The 22290-nt window shown below is 41.3% G+C and overlaps 1 protein-coding gene across 1 annotated transcript in view; it reads right to left on the bottom strand.

Annotated features, from left to right (window-relative positions):
• The window catches only part of COXFA4L2 (cytochrome c oxidase hypoxia associated subunit FA4L2), a 60339-nt gene extending 53295 nt beyond the window's left edge, over positions 1-7044 (bottom strand). The window contains exon 1 of the mRNA XM_026713760.2: positions 6854-7044. Coding sequence (XP_026569545.1) covers positions 6854-6892 — 39 coding nt within the window. The 5' untranslated portion in view covers positions 6893-7044. The remainder of the gene's footprint in view (positions 1-6853) is intronic.
• Positions 7045-22290: the final 15246 nt, after the last annotated feature.

The raw sequence follows: 22290 nt of genomic DNA, 5'->3' as shown, positions 1-22290 counted from the left end.
GAGGCAGTTGGATACCCTAGGAAGTGCGACCACACAACAGCAGGAGAAGCTGTTGCAAGGTGAAAATGCTGATCTGCACGGATGGTGCAAACAACAGCTGATGATGGATAATGGATGGTGTGTCAGGAGTCTCTTCAGCAGCCGACATTGTCCCATTTGCCGCAATTAAAAAAGAAAGAGGCTTGCCATTAACCATTTGTGTGCTTTCCAAGCACCCCTCTTTTTCAAGAGGAGTCCCCTTATTTCTGGCACCTGTTTCAGGTAAACATGACCCCTCCCCATTTTTTTTTTTTAGTTTCTTGGGGGTAGGAATTCAAGAATGTCTTTTGAAAACTTTCCTAGTGCTGTGCAGAAAAGTGGAACTCGCTAGTTTTTCTCCCACAGCATTGCCAAAATCGACTGCATGTTAAACAGATGTTCTGTAATTAAACCATGGAATTTAAAAGATCTCAAGTGAGAACTTTTGGCATAAAATTATGTGGAAATTTGGGGTACCTTGGAGATAGGGATGGGCCTATCTGATGAAGAGCAAACTGTGTATGGGATCATTATTGGCTGTGAAAGAAAAAGTCATTTTTCTTTTTTTGCCATTAGCCTCTTTTCCACTTTTTGTTCTTGACCTGTCCTCAGATAGATAGGAGTAGATACTGCTACTCCTTCCAAAATGCTGCATGTAGAATTTTGCTCTAGGGTATTCTAGAAATCTAGAGACAACATGATGGGAGTCACATAGTAATATAAAGCACCATCCCTTGAATCTTCTGAAGCCTTTTTGCTTACTGAATCCAGAATTGTGCAAACAGTATCTTGAACTACAAATAAAAGCATTTTCAGTTTCACTCAACCTTGTTGGACTAAATGGTTGAAAAAAAAGGGGGGTTTATGTTTGTTCTTTACAATTAATACAATAGGCTCAGTAATCAATGCAAAATTTGTTACTAGTTGCTCAGTACATTCAGTGATCTATCTATCTACCATCGGCTACCTGAGTCTGTCACATAAAATCTGCTTGCTGTGAGTCTGCACTGAATAATAGAACTTTCAGTCCCAAGGGAAGTTCAGCTGTGCTTAAAAGCAGAGCCGAAGATCTAAAGATTAGCTAGAAAGCAAGAAATGCAACCATTTCCTGCTTCCTAGCTATTCTAAATCTCCTGGCACAGCAGAACAGCTGATGGTTGGGGGGGAAAAAAAGGAAAAATAACAATTCAGCAGGCAAGTTTGCCGGGTAAGGAGTGAGTGGGCAGGAGGGTTCCCGTGGGCCATGTGGGTGGCGCAGCCTTGTGTTTCTGCGCAGTCTGGATTAATTGCTTTGGGGGGGTGCTCTGAGGGTGACATTTCTCTATGGCCTACCAAAATTTTCTCATGGACCACCAGTGGGCTGTGGCCCACCGGTTGGTGACTGCTGTCATAGAGTACATTGCAATAACTCAGTTTTTAAGTTATTGACACACAGTCCACCAATGCGTAATTTCTCAAATATCTGGAATCTGGAATCCAAACTCAGCTTGTCTTCTCACAAATCTTCTAGAGTAACCCGCCCCCACCCCAGCCCCTGGGGCACAGACCTAGTACCAGTCCATGACCTGTAAGGAACTGTGCCACATGAGCAGCAGGTGAGTCACTTGTATGGCCCATTACCTGGCTATGAACAGAATCTAGGTTGTAAATGAAACCATCCACACCCAGCCCTTGGAAGACATTTTTTCTTCCAAAATCAGTCCTTGGTGCCAGAAAGGTTGGGGACCGCTGTTCTAAAGCACGCTGCTTCCCAACCCTTCTTCCAGGCTCTTCAAATATATCTGTGTTTTGAACATTGCCAAGCTCAAAGTGGTGGTGGTAGGACATGAAAGGCTCTGAATCAGTTTAGCCAAGATGTCCCCAGTAGCAGAGCAGCTGGTATTCAAACAGAATGTCTGTTTTTATCCTAACCCTTCTGAAAAAGCTGTATGCCCTTAAGGGCAAAATCCTGAAGAGGATGCCTGAAAAAAGTCATGAAACCTTTGGAGACAAGGGTGGCTACTCCTTCCAGACCATTAGGTTTGCATTACTAACACCTATTTACATTAGATAGGATCACACAAAGTAGAAACATTGTTAGAAGGGACTGGACAGTTTTCTAGGCTATACCACACACTGGTGACTGGCAGAAAATAAAACAGTAAAGCTATGGGTCCCAGAGGAAGAGGTCCAAAGGATTAAATGGGAGAGGAATCCCACTGGGGGAAGAGAGAGGAAGGACAGGGAATTGAGAGGGGCAAACTCTATCCAAGGTCCTGAAAATAATATGAACTTGCAACTAAAGCAAATGTTTTAGTACAAGTCTACTCTCCACTCAAAATCCCAATTTATTGTAATTGGCCCTTCTTTCCTTCCTTCCTTCCTTCCTTCCTTCCTTCCTTCCTTCCTTCCTTCCTTCCTTCCTTCCTTCCTCTCAGCCATTCCAAGGAACTCCTACATCACCTCCCTTGGCAAACCATTGGGTGGTTAAATTATATTTTTCCTCTGTTCTGTTGATGCTGGGCCAAATTAAAGAGGGAAAGCCACAGGGCCTTATTGTTGTTGGGAAATGTGACCAAGGATTGCCTTTATCAGCTTCCTGCATCCTATACTTCCATTCCTGCTGCTTTAAGCCTTGACAGCTGGGCTAAATCTTGAATAGGATGCCAAATGGTGGGATGTCAGAACCTCTGAGAAGTTCTCTTTTCCTCTCTTGCTTTTCTTCTGTTGGTGCTAGCAGATGTCAAAACCCTGCTTCTTTGAAACTGTGCCCAAACACATAGGCATGTTTTCTTAGTTACATGCATGATTGCTTCTCATAAAGGGAAGAAGTCCTTCTTCAACAGAGAAAATTAATGTATCAGGAAGAGCTTGAATCCTTCTCTCAACATGCTGGGTTTCTACATGCACAGGATCTTGAAAATAAAATAGGCTTGTTCTTTGCAGACCTTTGATAGAATGGTCTTACCAGTGCTGAGTTCTGAGATTGTAATTTAATTGCAATTTACTTTGTGGAAAAGGGTAGTATGTTTTGGAGGCAAGGGTTTCAATGTCTAGGGCCAATGTTTGAAGAAAGATTCTTCCTCAGATAGGCTGAAATAAAAAATCTATGATGGAGGTGGATGGGAAAGGACCCTTGAAGAAAATCTGCTATTCATATATTCAGTATCCACTTCGCAGGGAATGAAAAAAAGGCAGTCTGTGTTATGTGTTTGTGCATATTTGCACGTATTAAATAAGGCCGTCTTCTTTCTTTTTTTCTTTAGCCCATGAGAAGAGAAATTGTATTTATATCAAGGCCTCAGAGGCATATAAAATTTATTAGGGTTTATTCATTTTTATAAACAAAATCCCTGTCATGAATTTTTGATGGAAAAGGAGACAGTCATTTTGAGGGATGGAAAAAATGGGGTGTGGAGTGGATTGTATGTTTTCCATTCTATCACTGAAATCCTGAAAATGAGGTAAGGTTGTGGATCAGTTAGATGACAAAACATTGGGAACATATTAAAAAAAAATATCCTTAAAAGCTGGTTTTTAAAATGGGAAGGCTGATGTGTGTGAGCGGGAAGCTAGCAACCTGCTGCTGTGTTGATTTATTTCTGGAGTGTAGTAAAACCCCCTTAGAGGCATCAGATATAACAAGGTAAATAACACATCAAATCTCCCCTCTTGCCAATTGTGTGTGCATGCCAGCTGCAGATGTCTAGGGTTAGGGAACAAAGTACGCAGCATTAAATATATACAAGCTTCCATCCATGTGGAGGCAGGCAGCAAAGAGTTCTAAGATTTGGGCCATCAAATAAGTAAATAAATAAATAGTCTTTGGAAAGACACAGAAAGAATTAGCAGTTGTTTTGAATCCTTCCAAGTTATATGCTTAAGGGACAGGGTGATCTGTCCTTTGGATCAACATGAAATCCAGTAGCAAAAGGAGGTTCTTCCTCACAAAATCCTAGAAACGTGTCCAGCAGAAAGTTTCGGATATGGAAGCTAGGGATGCCAATGTTTTACCCCCCTCTCTGTCTTTTTACAGATGTGTCATTTGAAAAATCAGGAAAGGAAAAAAGACCCAAATGTTACTTGTAGCCTCTTTTCCTTCCTGGTAGCACTTCTTGGAGCAATACATGAACTATTCTCCCAGGGAGGTTGGTTAGACTGGGAAGTCAATCTCAGAAGATGACACAGGCTGGCCACTTCCTCTTTATATTTAATTTTTTTTTTTACATGGACCCAGACCAAGAATCCAGAAGAGAGTAGGAAGTTTGAGCAGGGAGAATTAGAACTTAGGGCAAAGTGCATGATGTTTGAGGACAGAGGGCCATGGAGTCCTAAGCTTTGGTTGCAGATCCCCTTAAAATAGCTTTGTAGCGGAAGAAGATCAGTAGATACATGCACAATAATCTATTCACTGGATATTTAATTAGCTTGGTTTAAGTTAGTTTTTGGCCTAAACTGGTTAACTTTCAGAGCACCCCCCCAAATTGAATTAGCCACAATAGCTGGTTTCATATACTACTATTACTATGAAAAAGGAAACAAACTGTGTTATGGCTCTAACAGCATAAAGGATATTAAATGACAAAGAATTTCTAGACCACCATATTTGGCCTGCAAGTTCCCATTACCCTAATTACATTTTCAATCATCTGAGATTATTGGATTTGTAGTCCAACAACATCTGGAGAGCCTTAAGTTCCCCACCGCTGACCTTCTGCAAAAGAATTAGAAAATGTACAGTGTATCAGAAAAATATGTGATAGGTTTAGGTGTTTCTATATGGCCAGCTTGCCTTTGTATAATTACTCCACTGGAACTCATGTATTTTATTTCATGCTACCTCAATGATTCTACACACTTTGTTCCACACAATTACCCACATCTATAGTTTAGGCACATGTGACAGATGCACTCATTCTTTCTGTTTACCGTCTTTTTGAGGATGTTGATTCCAAGTTTCTTGTGTGTCTAATTACACTTGGCCAATGAAGAGAATTCTATTCTATTCTATTCTATTCTATTCTATTCTATTCTATTCTATTCTATTCTATTCTATTCTATTCTATTCTATTCTATTCTATTCCATTCCATTCCATTCCATTCCATTCCATTCCTTATTATTAAATATACTGTATACTGAAGGAAAAATATGACTATTTTCTCGGAGTAATTTATTTTCTCATAATATCTTGAATTTAGGGAAAGTCAAGAAGGTTAGATTTTAGCCTTAAGAGTTCCTTCATGCTGCTTCTTTCACATCAGTTATTCAGTCTTGCATTCAATCTGCTTCCATTCATCACACATACATTTTTGGTCTCGTTTCCCCTTGTTGCATAGCACATGCATGTCTTAAATATCTTATTCCCACTAGATTTAACTTCTGTGTTTTTCCTGATGCACCAAGCTTTCACTTCCGTGTAATAAAATGGGCAGAACTGCATTCATATACATGCTAATTTTAACTTCCACAACAAAAATATTATGTCATAAAATTTGTGATCTGGCAAATAAATAAATAAATAGGAATGGCCATTTTTTTACATGTTGTCTACCTTAATATCATTTCTATGTATAGTCAAATTTTCAAAGTCATGTGTGAGAATATCTCTGTAATGTTCCCACCAAGAAAAATGTGGGTACAGTAAAAGTATAGGCAAGAAGTGGAACTATCCACTATAAGCCACGATGGTGCAGTGGTTAGAGTGCAGTACTGCAGGCTACTTGTGGTGACCGCCAGCTGCCTGTAATTTGGCAGTTCAAATCTCATCAGGGTCAAGGTTGACTCAGCCTTCCATCCTTCCGAGGTGGATAAAATGAGGACCCAGATTGTTGCAGGCAATATGTTGACTCTGTAAACTGCTTAGAGAGGGCTGTAAAGCACTGTAAAGCGGTACATAAGTCTAAGTGCGATTAGTATCCTGCTTTGGGATTCTTTTGAAGCATGAAAATATGAACTACAATATTAAAAAGCAATCATAAAAAGCCATGTAGTTTCCTACCATGTATTCAGTGCTCACAGAAAAAGTGACTAATTGTGCTCCTAATTATAAGACATTGTGGAGCAATTCCATCTTTGCTTCCTTATAAATGTTTAAAAAAAAAGATTAAGCAAAGACAAAACGCATCAAAAATGACAGAACAAATGCAAGAGAAACTTTTTATAGAGAGTTATTTTAAAGCAACAACTAGGCAAGGAATATTATGCTTGCGATGTGTTTGTTAGTTTTATATTCCATTTTTGCTCCTATTACGTTTTTTTTTTTGGGGGGGGGAAGTATTAGGGGCTTTAAAAACTCTTTGACTTTCCTATGAACGGGGCTGCTTCCTTTGAAAAGAGAAGCAGCGAAGACTACGAAGCGCAGCCAGGACAGAGATACTTAACCAAAGAGTTTGACAGCTCCCCTGAATTTGTGTGGAGAATTGGGGAAGACGGAAAGGTGGCTGGGAATGGACGATTGCCTGTTAAGATGGGTGACATTTCACCGCTTCCCTTCTGCTTGGGCACCTATACAGTACGCCCTTCTCAACTGGGTCCTTTCTCTTCCCCTCTCCCGTCCTCCCAGAAGAAGAAAAAAACACCTGTCAAAACTTCGTGTCTGCAGCAAGACACGGAAACGAGAAGGAAGGAAGGAAGGAAGGGAGGCTGTGAGAGGAAAGGAGAGCTTTGGGACAGACCCAAGAATCCGGGGATTAGGGACGGGGAGTGGGATCCGGGGACCCTCCTGAATTGCAGGATGAGGGCACAGACGTAGGAAGACATAGAATAACAAGGGTTGGAAGGGACCTTGGGGGTCATCTAGTCCAACCCCCTGACTCCAGGGCCGGAGAAGGAAGAGAGGAGGGAGAAAGGACTCACTGTTGGAACCCGCGTGAGTTGCCGCATTCGAAGGGACATGTTCCTCAACGGGGCGTCCTTCCTTCCAGGGCCGCGCTGCGAGGCTTTGGGGAGTCCCCTCGGCTCGACGGCGCGGCTTTTGAGGCTGCCACAGTTTATCCCGCCGGCCCAGACGCGCCTGCCCCCGCCTCCAGGACGGGAAGGAGGGGGGAGTCCCCCAGTAACTCCTCCGCCTATTTTTTTTTGGTTGCGGGGGTGGGGGGGAGAAGATTGGTGGGACGTGAACGAGAGGAAGAGGCGGAGGAATCGTAGTAAATGCGAACAGGAGTTAAAAGTCACCCGAACTTACTAGCCAGAGAGAAAAGTAGCCTCGGATTTGAGCCTTTGCGCGGTTGCCTGCGGGGGAATAAGGGTGCCGGGTCTGGATTTCTTTTTGGTGTGTGGGGGGACACTTTGTAGGATCGCAGGAGAAGCGGGGTGAGTTGGGGTCCGTTCTTTTCGCTGGGGATTTGATTCCTTCAGACGAGCGTTTGCGGGATGAGTTTTGGAGCTCATCCCTTGGACTTCATCGATCGTACCCTGCTTCCTCCCCTTCCTGCTCCACGATCTGGAGCATCCAAAAGTGACAGATGTAACAGATAATCAGAGTTGGAAGGGACCTTGTAGGTCATCTAGTCCAACCCCCCACCCAAGCGGGAGACCCTACACCGTTTCTGACAAATGGCAGTCCAATCTCTTCTTGAAGGTCTCAAGTGATGATGCTTCCACAACTTCTGAGGGCAAGCTGTTCCCTTGGTTGATTGTTCTCACTGTCAGAAAGTTTCTCCTTATTTCCAGGTTAAATCTCTCCTTGTCCAGTTTCCATCCATTATTCCTTGTCTGGCCTTTGGGTGTTTTGGAAAATAGATTGAGCCCTTCCTCTCTGTGGCAGCCCTCAAATATTGGAATATGGCAATCACGTCTCCCCTGGTCCTTCCCTTCACTAGACTAGCCAAGCCCAGTTCCTGTAACTGTTCTTCATAAGTTTTAGCCTCCAGTCCCCTAATCATCTTGGTTGCTCTTCACTGTACTTTTTCTAGAGTCTCAACATCTTTTTTATAATGTGGTGGATGCAGTACTCTAGGTGTCGTCTTACTAAGACTTGTGGACTTCAACTCCCAGAATTCCTCCTCTAGTCATATTAGCTCAAGAATTCTGGTAGTTCAAGTCCACAAGTCTTAAAGTTGCCAAGTTTGGAGGCCTCTGCTGAAGAGGAAGGCCAATTGGGGAGGAATTGGGATAATGCTTTGTGGGACTCAAGTCTCTCAGGTGCTTTTTGGCATAGGTGTTTTTTGCCCCATGACTCTGAAGGGAGGAAAGGAGAGGGCTGACAAAATGGCTCTGGGGGTATCTCTAGCATCCTCCTTCAGCCTTTCCAATACAGGCAGTCCTTGACTTACAACGGTTTCTTTTAGTGACCATTCGAAGTTACAATGGGATTGAAAAAAAATGTCTTCTGGCCATTTTTCACACTTATGACCATTGCAGCATCCCTGTGCTTGGGGATGGGTTCATATTTATGATGGCTGCAGTGTCCTAGGCTCGCATGACCACCTTCTGTGACCTTCTGACGAGCAAAGTCAATGGGGAAGCCGGATTCACTTAAGCAACCGGGTTACTCACTTGAACAGTTGCGGTGATTTGCTTTACAACGGTGGCAAGAAAAGTCGTAAAATGGGGCAAAAGTCTCTTAACGAATGTTTCACTGGACAACAGAAACGTTGGGCTCAATTATGGGCCATTCGTCGAGGACTGCCTGTACATCTGATGGTAGCTCTTATCAATGCACTTCAGGAGCTGGTAATTTTGGCTGGGGATGATGGACAGTTCAACCCACCTAGATGGCCTTAGACTTAGAACATATAATGATGTGCAATAGGAAGGCCACATAAAGCAAGGGCAATTGGCCGATCGTTTGCAAACTCTTTAACAGCCCAGTCGCTACAGGGTTGAATGCAAGGAAGCCAGTGGGATTAGCCTGGAAAATGGGAGGGTAGGCTGAAGAATCAGAGAATCTGCACTCAGAATAGCAATAGCAACAGCCCTTAAGATGTATATACTTCATAGTGCTTTACATCAGAGGTGGTATTCTGCAGGTTCTGACCAGTTCTGGTGAACTGGTAGCAGAAATTTGGAGTAGTTTGGAGAACCGGAAAATACCCCCTCTGACTGGCCCCGCCCCCATCTATTCTCTGCCTCCCAAGTCCCAGCTGATCTGCTGGGTTCTTCTTTTGTTGCCCTACACAGGAGAACGGAGCTGGAAAGCAGGTTAGTGGGGTGGGGAGGGAATGGGGATTTTGCAGTATCCTTCCCCTGCCATGCCTACCAAGCCACGCCCACCAAGCCCACCAAGACACGCCCACAGAACCGGTAGTAATGTTTTTTTTTTCGAAATCCCACCACTGTTTTACATCCCTCTCTAAGAAGTTTACAAAGTCAGCCTATTGCCCCCAACAATCTGGCTCCCCATTTTATTGACCTTAGAAGGATGGAAGGCTGAGTCAACTTTGAGCCAGTGAGAATCAAACTCCTGGCCATTGGTAGATCTAACCTGCAATACTGCATTCTGATCACTGTGCTGCCACAGCTGTGCCTCAAAACATTGGAATGACTCCTAACCAAGAATGCTGTTCCCACACCCTTTGAAAGATCCTTTTGCTGTGTGTACTGGGGGCCCAGCCTATCAAAGCTTACAGACTCCGAGTGGCCGGCAGGGTTTTTCAAAACGTCATTGCCTTGCAATTAATTTTCTTATTTGCTTTTCCTAAAGGGCGGGGGGGAAGAAGAAAGGTAGGAAGATCAGCAGTTTTCCTGGGAGACGAATATATACATCTTTCGATCTAAGTAACTAAGCTGCCTAGTCTGATAAAAACCCCAGGCTTGCCTTCTGAGGAATTGAATGTGGAAAGGGAGCGTCTTGTCCCACCTTCCTTGCTTTGAAGAGCCCCATTGTAAGAACAGATTCTGATGCTAGCCTTCAAATATGTACAATTTCCGCAACGGTGCATCTTCAAACCCCTAGCAGGGCTGAACTGCAGCTGTTTGCCAAGACTGACAAAACGCATGCCTCTTCACCATATGCCAGTCGGCAATCAATTTTATTTCTCATACAAACAAAACACAGGTATGTTTGCTTCTGGGCCCCTACATTTCACACCAGGCGGAGGTGACATTTATAACTGATGGGGCCGTCAACCTGCATGGTTTATATATATATGATAGGTGCGTGCATCTGTGTGTGTTTTCCCCATTCGGCTTGATTGCTTGGATCGAGACAAACCTTTCCTTAGTTAATGGGGCAGGCTAGCAGTTGCTAGTAGAGACTGAAAGAATCTAATAACACTTTTCTCAACTCGCAATCTACAGATGTGCTAAATGTCTAAGCGCTATCCTTCTTGGTCAGCTGAGGAGCTTGGCTGGCTAACTGGGAATGATGGGAGATGCGATCCCACGTAACTTAGAAGCCTAAAGTTTGAGACAGGCTGTCATAATTCTAGCAAAATTTTGTTTTGACTCTGAAAAGCTGTGACACGAGGGAATATGAACAGGAACTAAAACAATGTATAGTTTTACAGTATTTCTAACTCTCACAGAGATTGAAACAATGAGTATGTTTCAAGGAAGTTGCAGCACTTAACTAGTTAATCCTCCTAAATTAAATCTGTGGACCTGATTGTACTTGTGATGACCTGGAGTGTAACACAAATGTAACAAAATCCAAAACGTAAATAAATGTCCTTTAATGCCTCCAACTTGGCCCCACTGTTCAATAATTCTCAGTTGGAGATAGAACTTACTCAAAAATAGTCTTCAAAAGAAAGCAATACAGTCCGAACTCAATGGGCAGATAGAGGTGAAATAAAAAACCAAACAAATCACAATGTAAAATTTCCACAATGGACCAGGATAAGTAATTACCAAATTCAAGGAGATAACAAGGCACAGTCTGTTGGAAGGACTCCAACCAAGATAACTTCAGCCCCAAATAAACACGCTTTGCTTCTGGCAAAGCTGTGTTGTAACTGTCTCTCTTATATACTATTCTCCCCAGCTGCAACTAATGAGGGGGATCATGGCCGCTTCCTCTCTCATAAGCCAAGCTGTTTCCTTCTCCATTCCTCCCTGCGTATTCTAGGATGCAGAGGGGATGGGCCTGGTTTTTCCTCTGACTGCCCAGCCGGCCTCTGCCCTTCCCCAGCCTCCTCCACAACCTCCAGAGCCACACCTCCACTCCCTGTTGGCTGTTCCTCCTCTCCCCCAGAGTCCGACTCTACCAAGGGCATGACAGTACTCAGATGGAAAACCAGAATGAAATTTCAGGAGTGTGGATGAGACTGGAAAGTTGAAAAAGCACTCTAAAAGTTAGAGTCAATTATTTGTGTATTGCTCCTAAGAAAATGACACAGATGTCCCTTGAAATCAACAGAAGCTAAGCTTCATTCAAGACATAGTTGACTTTACTTCTGTATCTGCTGGGTAATTAGAAAAGATGGGCCAAGGACATGTTTAAATTTTCTTCTTACTTGAATAAAGTCTTCTGATGTGATAACATCTCTTCTGCTCTCTACTGTTAATAAATGCAGTGCAATCAAATGGAAGGTGGAAGCTTAGATGAAGTAGGGGGATGTTGTGTTCGATAGGTCCCCTTGCTAATTTCCATTGGATTTATCATCGGATAGTGGCCCTAAGAGGTTTATTGGCTTGTGAGGGCCTAGGTCTAATCACTTTTTATATTATCCCCGATGCTACCCAAGTGATGCCAGGGCAGAATAATTTTGTAGAGTTTTAAAAAGTAGAGATCCTGTTGTCATTAGCCTCAGAGCAAAATCAAGATTTATTGGATTCCCTGGGCAGTGGAGATTGGATAGATTTATAAAGCCCTTAGATTAGAGAGATTTGGAAATCTTCAATTCGAATCCCTTGCCTGGGGCAGGAATCATTAGACCATCCTATCTAATCCTGTGGTAAAAACCTCCCACGATGAAGCACCCCCAACTCCACAAACTGAATTGTTCCTTTGCTTTATAACTCTCATAATCAGGAAATTCTTCCTTTATTTTGAAGCTCTCTCTCTGTAAAACATCTATCAGTGGTTTCTAGTTCTACTCTTGAGAACTATGGAGAATAAATTTATGCTCTTGTTCCTTGTGAATAAAGCCAATGCAATCCTAGGCCGAATTAATAGAAGGATAGAATCAAGATCTCATGAAATGTTAATGCCTGTTAATTTTATAATACCTTGGTAAGACAAAATGGTAATAAAAAAATGTTACTGTTCAGCCAAACTGGTAGTAAAAAAACAGCTACCAGTTCAACTGAACCGGTATTTCTTTTTTTCCCTCCTCCCAACGATCAGCTGTTCTGACAATCAGCTGTGCTGAGATCCCCTTTGCTGTCTTACTCCTTCACCAGGAGGCTGCTTCCCTGAGGCCCAGGAGGCAAAAGGGGTGCGTGGGGTGTGTGTGTGTGCTGCTGCACGCCCCACGTGCCCCGTGCTCCAATTTTTGCCTCCTGGGCATCAGGGAAGCTACCTGGGAGCAAAAACGGCCTCCCAGGAGGCTTCCCTGAGGCCCAGGAGGCAAAAAAAATAAAAATAAAATTCCTTCATAGCCTCTAAGCTCTTCATCATCTTCACTCCTCTTTTCTTTTTACTGTAGCCCTCAGCAAAACGTCTTGTGTTGGAATGACCAGAACTGAACACTGTATTCCAGGTATGATGTGACCAGGGCAGCATTAGACTAGCACTGTTTTGGAAGCAGGTTCCTTTTCAAACCTTACGTACTCTGATTCTATGACTGGAGCAGATAAAAGAGAAAATTAGATTCACTAGAATGACTCTAGGGTATATAGTAGAGGGATGCAGCCTGTGATCCATCAATTTGCCAACCTTTTGTTTATTTCCAAACTATGAGAAGTACCATTGGATATTTTACTTCAGGAGAGCAACTAATTATCCCAGGCTCTCCCTGGATTCTTGAATTATGCTGTCATTCAGTGATGGAATTGTTGAATAGAAGGGAACAGAATTAGAAAATAAAATGCAGCTAAACCAGTGAAATGGCCATTTCGATTTAGATATCAAAATGGCTCATATCATATTTCCATTTTCCATTCAATAAAGCTCACAGGTGTCCTTGAGCAAGTCATTACTTCCTCTTCACCTAACTTAGCTTGTGAATGGATTGGGAAGTGAGATCATAAAGCCATTTGTAATGCATGCTGAAAAAGGCTACGATTTCTCTGTATTATGTTTTCATGGTGAAACTGCCAATACTGCCTGAGCTAGGGTGATGTTTCATCAAGCGCACGGAACAAAGACATTTGCGGCTAGCTTCTCTAAGCAAAGAAAATCTGGCAATTTGGCCAGGATTTAATACAAAAAATTAACACAAACAATGCAGTTAATGTTAGGGGAGAGATACCAGATACACAGCACAGCTAGTAATCTCTGCCTTTCCAGAGACTGCTGAACCAAAGTTCTAAATATCCTTTACCATTGGCCATGTTGGTTGAATATGCTAGAAATTACAGTCAGGGAGCATTAGGTTTCCCTACCTTGATATGGAGACATGAAAAGACAGGGAAACTAAAGGAAAGACAATGGAAATCGAAGAGGTAAGAAAAGGAGATAATGAACGGGAAATGCTTCTGTACTTAAGATGAGAAAGGGCCAAATGCTATAGGAGTTGCAGGAAGCTGTGGGTCTATTATGTTGCTGAAAGCCACTTCCAGTATCCCTCACCATTGACTCACTATTTGAGAATTGTAATTCACAATTTCTGAAGGGCCATAGCTTTATTATACTATAGAACAGTGGTTCTCGACCTGTGGTCCACAGACTCTGGGGTGCCGTGTATTGTCACAGTGAGTCAATGAAGTTTTGAAGAAACATTATGATTTAAATCTTGAGTTGTCTTGGGGGTTTGTGGTCATGGTCTGTGGCCATAAAATATATTTAAAGGGGGTCCATGGTGGAAAGACAAGGTTGAGAACCGCTGCTATGGAGCATTGGCAAGAACTATTTTTTTCTGTGTTGCTTTGGCTGTATATATTGACATAGCTTGCATGATGATACGCATTGCAAACCTCCACATTTTAGTTTTTCACTAACCTTGCAAATCCCTTTGCATTTTCTCTTCCTCACTCCAGAGACCAATGAAATTCATATTCCAACAAGTTCACCTTGTATTTGGGGCTCCTTGTTTTCCCATTATCCAGGCCCTCCATCTAGCTAGTGTTTCATTCAGTCCAGCTAGGAGAAAAATGTAATTTTTCCATTCTCATAGGATTTGGTGCTATAAAACACTCTCAAGATTTCCTGGGATAACGCATTTCACAGAACATTAGTATGTCACTGATACACCTTCTCTCTATAACACTGATACAGCACTACAGTGAACAGAAAACTGTTGAGAGTTCTCAGTGCTTAAAAATCAAAATTCTCTTCCAACCCCCCAGATATCAGCAAGAATATTTTGTAAACCACTATGTAAACATAAACACCTGAGATCAAATGGGTTGAGAAACAGGGTACAGAAACACATTTATCTTTTTCTGAGGGAGGGGGAAATGGTTTATTAATTCATTAACTGACAGAATCTCTGAGGGCAGCATGCCCAGCAACTAAAATAATAAAGAAATACTGATTATTTTATTTACTTATATCCCGTCTTCATTATTTTTTACAAGTAAGTCAAGAAGGCAAACATACCTAATACTCCTTCCTCCCTCCTATTTTCTATTTGCTCCTGTTTATGTCCAATTTGTTAGTGTTCACCCTTATTGGCTAAGACTGAGCAATGACTGACTGAAATGGTTTTTGAGAGTCCTGACTTGCAAGCATATAGTCAACCCTATAATAAATATATTATGCATTCCTTGTAACCTGTGTGGACTTCTCTACATATTGCCTATCACTTTTTGCACCACTTCTGCCAATGTTGGGAAAGCTTTTTCAAGTCATTGGGAAAGAGATTCATACTCTGTCCCTTCAACTAGATAATGTAAGTTCTTTCAGTATTAATGTATTTTATTTATTTATTTTTATTTATTAAACCTGTTCACTGCCTATCTCACCACAAGGTGACTCTAGCTTACAACATTAACTCAGTTGTAGTGAAACAGATTCCACAAAAGTACTCATGGAAAGATGTAGAAATCACATGGAACAAAATTTGGACTGTGTATTGGATGGAATAAAATGGCGACATTCAACTTTGCAATGGCTTCTTGAACGGCACAGTGTTGTGAGGCCTAGTGCTGGCATGTGGCATCAAAATGTTCTCCTTTTGCTTCCAGATACTGCTTAATTGTTGCTTCAAGGTTTTGGCTATAGCGCTCTGAGTTGATAGAGGTGCCAGGCTCAAGGAGATAAATAGAATAACCCATCTATGCCTCAAAAATCTGTAACAGTGAACATTTCTGTAAAGCCCGGGTTTTGATTATTTTTCCCCTGCAGGTAAAGCTTTATGATAATATTCCATGGACAGACACTTCATTTCTGAGACACAATGATGAGTCTGTGTTTCATCAGGTGTCACAATGCTTTGAAGAAATTCGTCCCCCACATTCTTGTAGTGTGAAAACAATCGTGGGCAAATTTCAACTCTTGAAGCTTTCATCTCTGCTGTGAGCAGCATAAAGCTTCCAATATTGAAGAACATCAATAATGTGATCCCACATGAGAAATGCCAAGCTTGACAACAATTTCTTTTTGAGTGATCCACCAGTTGTTCTTAATTAGTTCATCAACCTTTCTCATGTGATTGCTGTCCCAGGTCATCTACTTCATTCTTGGTCACTCAAATCAGTTCTTAACCAGTTTATCATCTTTACATTTTTTTGGCTCAGTGACGCACAGTACTCATGTCAGCACAACCAACACATAACCAACTCACATTTAATGGTTAATTTGAATTGGAGGGACTGTTCAGCAGTGAATATTTCAACCACACTGCATTGCTTAAAGTAGGGTTGGCCAACCTTCTGGACCTCAGGGACCACAAAACTCATAATTTTAAATCCCACGGACCAGAGACCCTGGGAAGATTCCAAAAAAAAAAATGCCTACAGGAAAATTCTTGTTTTCCTACCAATAGATCATTCTTTATTTGGGAACACAGGATACGATCTCCAGCTCCGTTCTCAGGAGAGAGGGGGGAGGGGGAGGGAGGGAGAGAGAGAGAGAGAGAGAGAGAGAGAGAGAGAGAGAGAGAGACTTCTGGCTTCATTCAAGGAAAGCAGCAGAAGCAGCAGAAATCTTTCTTTTTCTCCCCCAAACTCTGCCAGAAACGAGTCTCTGTGAGACTTGTTGTGTGGGCGCAGCCTCTTGAAGCAGGAGGCCTTGTAGGGTCCCAAAGATTCATTTCTGGCCGAGTTTGCAGGAGAGAAAGAAAGACTCTTGCTGCTTTCCTTGCGTGCAGCCAAAAGCAGAAGAAAGAAGCAGCCTGGTGGCCAGGCGAGGCATGTGGGGCGAGTGGGGCAAGTTCCCCACTTCTGCCCTTTCCTCCCTCCCCTCACTACCTTGTGTTGTCGCAATGCAAGCTTTGTGTTCCCATGGGCCGTGTGGTCGACACAGCCTTGTGTTCCCGTGCAGCGTGGATTAATTGCTTTGGGGGTGACATTTCTCTGTGGACCACCAAAATTTTCTCACGGATCACCAGTGGTCCCTGGCCCATTGGTTGCTGACCACTGGCTTAAAGCAAGCTGATATGTACTTGCTGCAAGCTTCCATTTCACACACAATAGCACTAGCACTTAGACTTATATACCGCTTCACAGTGCTTTACAGCCTTCTTTAAGCAGTTCACAATGTCAGCCTATTCCCCCCAGCAATCTGGGTTCTCATTTTGCTGACCTTGGAAGGATGGAAGGTTGAGTCAACCTTGAGCTGGTCAGGATCGAACTGTTGGCAGTCGGCAGTCAGCAGAATTAGCCTGCAATACTGCATTCTGACCACTGCGCCATCACAACCTTTTGTCATAGAAACTTTCTGCCAACTAAGGCAAAAGAACAGATGCTAGAGATGTCCTTGCTGTGCAGATTTATCCCGTGTTTTTGGATCCTAGGCACCCTTTCCTGCAGCACTGGCTTCTCTCCCATAGTGCTGGCTTGCACATCACTGGCTCCATTTCTGTCTCACAGCATCAACTTGTACAGAAAAGCTAAATGCCATGCGAGCTGGTGCCGGGGGAAAGAAGCAAAGCCTGTGCTATACAAATCATGCCATGGAAAATATCACAACAGCTGCCCAGGGATATTGTAAGCAAGGTACTAGTGGGGAAAGGTTGCCTGACATCACCTTTTCTTGGGCCTCCCATCAATGGCAACTTCAGTACCTTTTTCTTCTCATTCCCGAGTCAGCTTATTTGTCCCCAGTCAAAGAACCACACCTGGAACTGCCAAAGGTGCTGTTAGATAGAAAATGAGACCAATGGGAAACCCAGGAAAAATAAATATAATTTTCATATTGTTATTATTTAGTCTTTTTAGCACCTCCTATCACTCTAAAAAAATATCCTGATTTGGATAATAAATTACATAGTCACTGGCCAAAGAGAAATGGGGCTGGTTGTGTCAAAGGAGACACAGTGTTAACTAATGTTATTCCATATATTTCAAATACAAATTTATTTTTCAATTCTTTTTTAACATTTGCTGAATGTTTGCATTTGTATGAAAGCAAGCCGCTATTTAGAAAATTTTATGGAATGTTGCCCCCATATTCATTTGTGTTTGAGACTTCGGATCTAGGAAGTCAGTTGTTGGTGTTTTTTTTTAACCAATTTATATATTGATGGTATTACCTTTCATTCAGTCTTCATATTTGAAACTTGTGAACATTGAGGAAAATGTTGAGAAATAATGAGTTGGTTTTAGGGAGCATTGTGAATTATCAGCAAATGGGAAGGTTTAACGATGTGACGTAAGGAAGCAGGATAGGTAATGCTATATGGTCAATGATAAGGTGAGTGAGTGAAAAACTAGAAAGCCATACAGACAAATTATAAGTGGTACAGATCAAAGTGAGCTATTCTGCTGATGTTTCCAAAAGCATCTTGGTATTTTTTTTCAGTTTATAAATCATGACCAGGTAAGGCTTTAGAAGTGGTGTGTATGGATGTGTATGGATATGGAGCGGGCATCAGAATTTCTTTTTAATGTGTGCCATTTTGCACACAGAAAAGTAAGGTTATGTTATCTAAATAAATACATTTAACAAGAAATCCTTTGGTGGGTTTGTGGGGGGGGGGCAGTCACACTGTCCCCCCCCAACACCCTTGCTTTATACACTACCTTTTATACTTTAAATTTCTTCTCCATCTTCCTGAAGATCACAAACCAATCCAAACAGAATGTTCTTAATCTTCTTCTTCCTCTTGACTCATTCATTCTTGCTTTGTATATTCGCTTTGTAATCTGATCCTCCTGTATTCTTATATACTCAAGCAACCTCTTCATATGTCTTTTGTAACTGTCAATCTTGTGCTCCACCTATGTTCATTCAAAATTCATTCATTCTACATATTTTTGTTTTATTAGATGCATTTAACTACCCCATCCCCATTGCATTCAACTTATTTTTATCTATCCTCTTGACATACTCAACTCTCTCTTCCATATAACAAAGTGGATATGTTCTTACACACAGCCATTTTTGCTCCTTTTGAAAAGCATTATTACTCACAACAGATCACATACTATCCAAGATCTTAGCAGGATTTGCTTGGCTTAACATTCTTCCATCCACTTCCCTAACTTTAGTAAATGTTCTCAAGAATTTACACAAAAACAAAATTGAATTAAAAGATGGAGGAAGAAGACCATCGAGCAAGGAATAACATTAAAGGAGGATATGGTGAAGGTTCTGATCTCCTTTATACTACTCGGAGGACTCTGAATAGATTGAGAATAGAATAGAATAGAATAGAATAGAATAGAATAGAACAGAATAGAATAGAATAGAATAGAATACTTCGTTGGCCAAGTGTGATTGGACACACAAGGAATTTGTCTTGGTGTAAATACTCTCAGTATAAGTATGAGACTTGGAGTGCCTAAATATAAAATCAATAATACCAAAGTGGAGGCTGTTTGGATTACAACACACCGTGTGAATATGGAGAGGCACAGAGCCTGGCCCATCTGCTGGTATGTTGGCTACTACTAGAAACATGTGCCGATAATGACATTTTTGGCCAATGACAAAACTCAAAAAGGTGACTTCATTCTGGCAGTTTAAAGTGTGATCTAGATACGGAAGAAGTGGTAAACGTTCTACCGAGTCACACAAATTCAGCTTCTCTTGCACTAGATTTTTATCATTTATGTATAACTTGCAATTGTTCATTCAATTTTCTCTGACAAACAAAACTACTTTGGCCTCTGATACATTAATTTTCAGATCTGTACTCTCTGATGCTGAATCTATCTAATATTCATTTCAAATCATTCATGTTCTCAGGCAACAAGATTGCATTATCTGCATATAAAAGTACACATCCATTCATGTCCCCAGCTCCACTTCTGCTATCACTACAAGCATTTCTTTATCTGTAGTATATTAAACAACCAAGCGGACCTGATATATCGTTGTTTCACTTCCTGCCGACTGTGGAACTATTCATTAATCATTCCATTTATTCACATACATGCTTTATTTCTATATTATATTATTACTGTCATACTGGCAATCAAGCTCCAACTCCATACTCACCTAAAAATTCTTTTATTTCAAGCCCGTTCACTTTGTCATACGCTTTTTTCTAAAAGAGCAAATGTACAATAAACTTTCTTACATTCATACATTCTTGAGAGCCTGTTGAAGAACAAACAACTAGTTTGTACTGTCCTTCCAAATTTTGCACACCTATTTTCTTTGCATCCTTTGCAAACAGAATCCTGTGAAATAACTTCCTGAGTAGTACATTTAACAAACTAACCCCTCTGTAATTTTTACATTTACTCCTGTTATCTTTCTGTTTGTGTAATGGAATAGTAAAGTATTATTTCAACCTTCAGGCCGATTTGAAGCTAAAACAAAGCACTGGTTTCTGTTCTACTCTTTGTGGTACGCCATCATTATCTTACAAGGGACTCCTTCTACCACTCCTTTAGTTTCATCCTCAATGGCTTTTCTTTCCTGGTACCTCCTTATCTAATCCTCCATTTCCAAAACAAGTCCTTATTTCCAGTAGAATTGTTCACCATTTCTACTGCCTCTTTTAATATTAACCATTCCTTGTTGTCTTTGATTACAGTTTACAGCTCTTTTTGTCTCTGGATACCTACTATATATATACTATATCTTTCTCATCCTTACTGTTTGCTGCAATCATTCTTACTTTCATTTTTTTCCTCATCCATAGCTCCTGTCACTTCAGGATTTCATTAATCATCTTTCTTCATATTTCCCATCTACATACCTTGGCGATACCCTATAACAAAATCCTTCTCATTTTATTCTAAGCAGCTTCCATATCCTCTGTTCTTACATCATGCTGCTTGGCAATTAATGTTTTTTCTTCTTCTTCTTCTTCTTCTTCTTCTTCTTCTTCTTCTTCTTCTTCTTCTTCTTCTTCTTCTTCTTCTTCTTCTTCTTCTTCTTCTTCTTCTTCTTCTTCTTCTTCTTCTTCTTCTTCTTCTTCTTCTTCTTCTCTTCCATATAAGGCTTATACTTTCTATTCATGTGGTTGTTTTACTGCCAATCTAGTTTCTTCTTTCTGATGTGGCTCGTATTCAGAACCTTTTATCATACCCTCCACTAATTCTCTCAATCTTTCTTATGAAAAAATAAATAAACAAACCAATCATTATTTTGCAATCTCTGCAAATTCGAAGAATCATAGACGCATCGGGCTGGAAGGAACCTTGGTGGTCTTCAAGTTCAATCCCCTGCCTAAGGCAGGAGTCCTTATTCCTTCCAGGACAAATGGTTATTCAATCTTTTCTTGAAAACCTCCAGTGAGGAACCACCCACATCTCCAGGAGGCAAACTGTTTCATGATGAATCATTCTTACTGTCAGGAAATTCCTATTTATTTCCAGGTTGAATTTCCCTCTGATGAGCTTCCACCCATTGCTTCTTTTCCTGTCCTCATAAATCCTGCCCTTATGGCCAGGGGTGGGATTCTACCAGTTCGCACCTATTCGCTAGAACCGGTTGTTAATTTTCTAAGCAGTTCTGAGAACTGGTTTTTAGAAGAAATCTCCTTTTGTTTTTTTGGTTTTTTCACTTTACTGGCCTAATCCTGTAAGGAAGGCAGGAAGGAAACATTCTGGTGTTGCTGCCTCTCCATTAACCCTTATTACATTCTTGGCAGGACTAGAGTTCCTGTCTCAGGAACTTCTCTGGAGTTTTTTCCCCCTCCTTTGCTGGTATTTTACTTGTGTGGAGCCCGAATTTGACATATGTGTAGCCCTTCACTTGGAAACCTGACAGCTTGACTTTCTTAAAGGGGAAGGGTTGTTTTAAGCTTGTTGGAGTTAGCACTTTAAAGAAATAATTGAATAACGAAGCAGAGCTGATGGAAAGAATCTTTTAATGACAAGGAACCAAGATGAGTGACATTCAGCAAGGCTTCTTGGCTAACTAGAAAGATTGACATTCAAACGTGAGTTTACATACCCTTTCTGAGTTTTGGTCTAAAACTGGTTTTTGGTGAAGTTTAATACTGTGTTTGGTGACCTTTAATCCTGTGTTTATTGATGGGATAATTTTCCCTGTTCAGCTTTGTTTGGAAGGAAGAAGGTTAAAATCAGTTCCTGAAAAGAAACTGGGTTGAGAAATCTGGCTAGTTCCTGTGTCTATTTGTTCTGGTAATTGGTTCAATAAGCAACAGCTACTATTGTGATTTAATTATTTGTATTGTGTTTGAATTTTTTCCTGCCTCATGGTTTCTTTTTTTATCTGGTGAGGGGGTCTTCCTTCACTGCTTTAATGGTATCTGGCGCTGTCCTTTTTGGGTGTACTTCCAAGAGGCAGGATGCAAGCTTGGTACTGATTTTTTTACTGCCTTTCTGGGGGGCATGTGACCTTTCCTTAAATCTGGATGATTTCCTTAGGATATCTTGTGAGGTGAGTGAGACCAGCTAGTGTCTTTAAGTGGTACAAATGGATCTTTATGAGCAAGAGTTGGCTGCTAATAGTTATCACTGCATTTTAACTGTTTTAATTCCTCAAGGTGCTCTGGCACCCTGCTTGATTGGTAACTTTGGCTTGCAGGTATTTTTAATCTAATGACTGGTGTATAGGGCAGCTTTTTGCAAGCAAAGAAGTTTTTTGTATTTTTGTACAGGTAATCCTTGACTTAACAACAGTTCATCTAGTGACCATTCAAAGTTACAATGGCACTGCAAAAAGTGACTTATGACCATTTTTCATGCTTATGACTGTTGCCGCATCCCCACTGTCATGAAAG

Source organism: Pseudonaja textilis, chromosome 2 (assembly GCF_049901715.1).
Source record: "Pseudonaja textilis isolate UNSWEBS1 chromosome 2, rPseTex1.2, whole genome shotgun sequence".
Classification (NCBI taxonomy): Eukaryota; Metazoa; Chordata; class Lepidosauria; order Squamata; family Elapidae; genus Pseudonaja; species Pseudonaja textilis.
The sequence above is the reverse complement of the archived record's forward strand: the minus strand, read 5'-3'. Positions and strand labels throughout refer to the sequence as shown.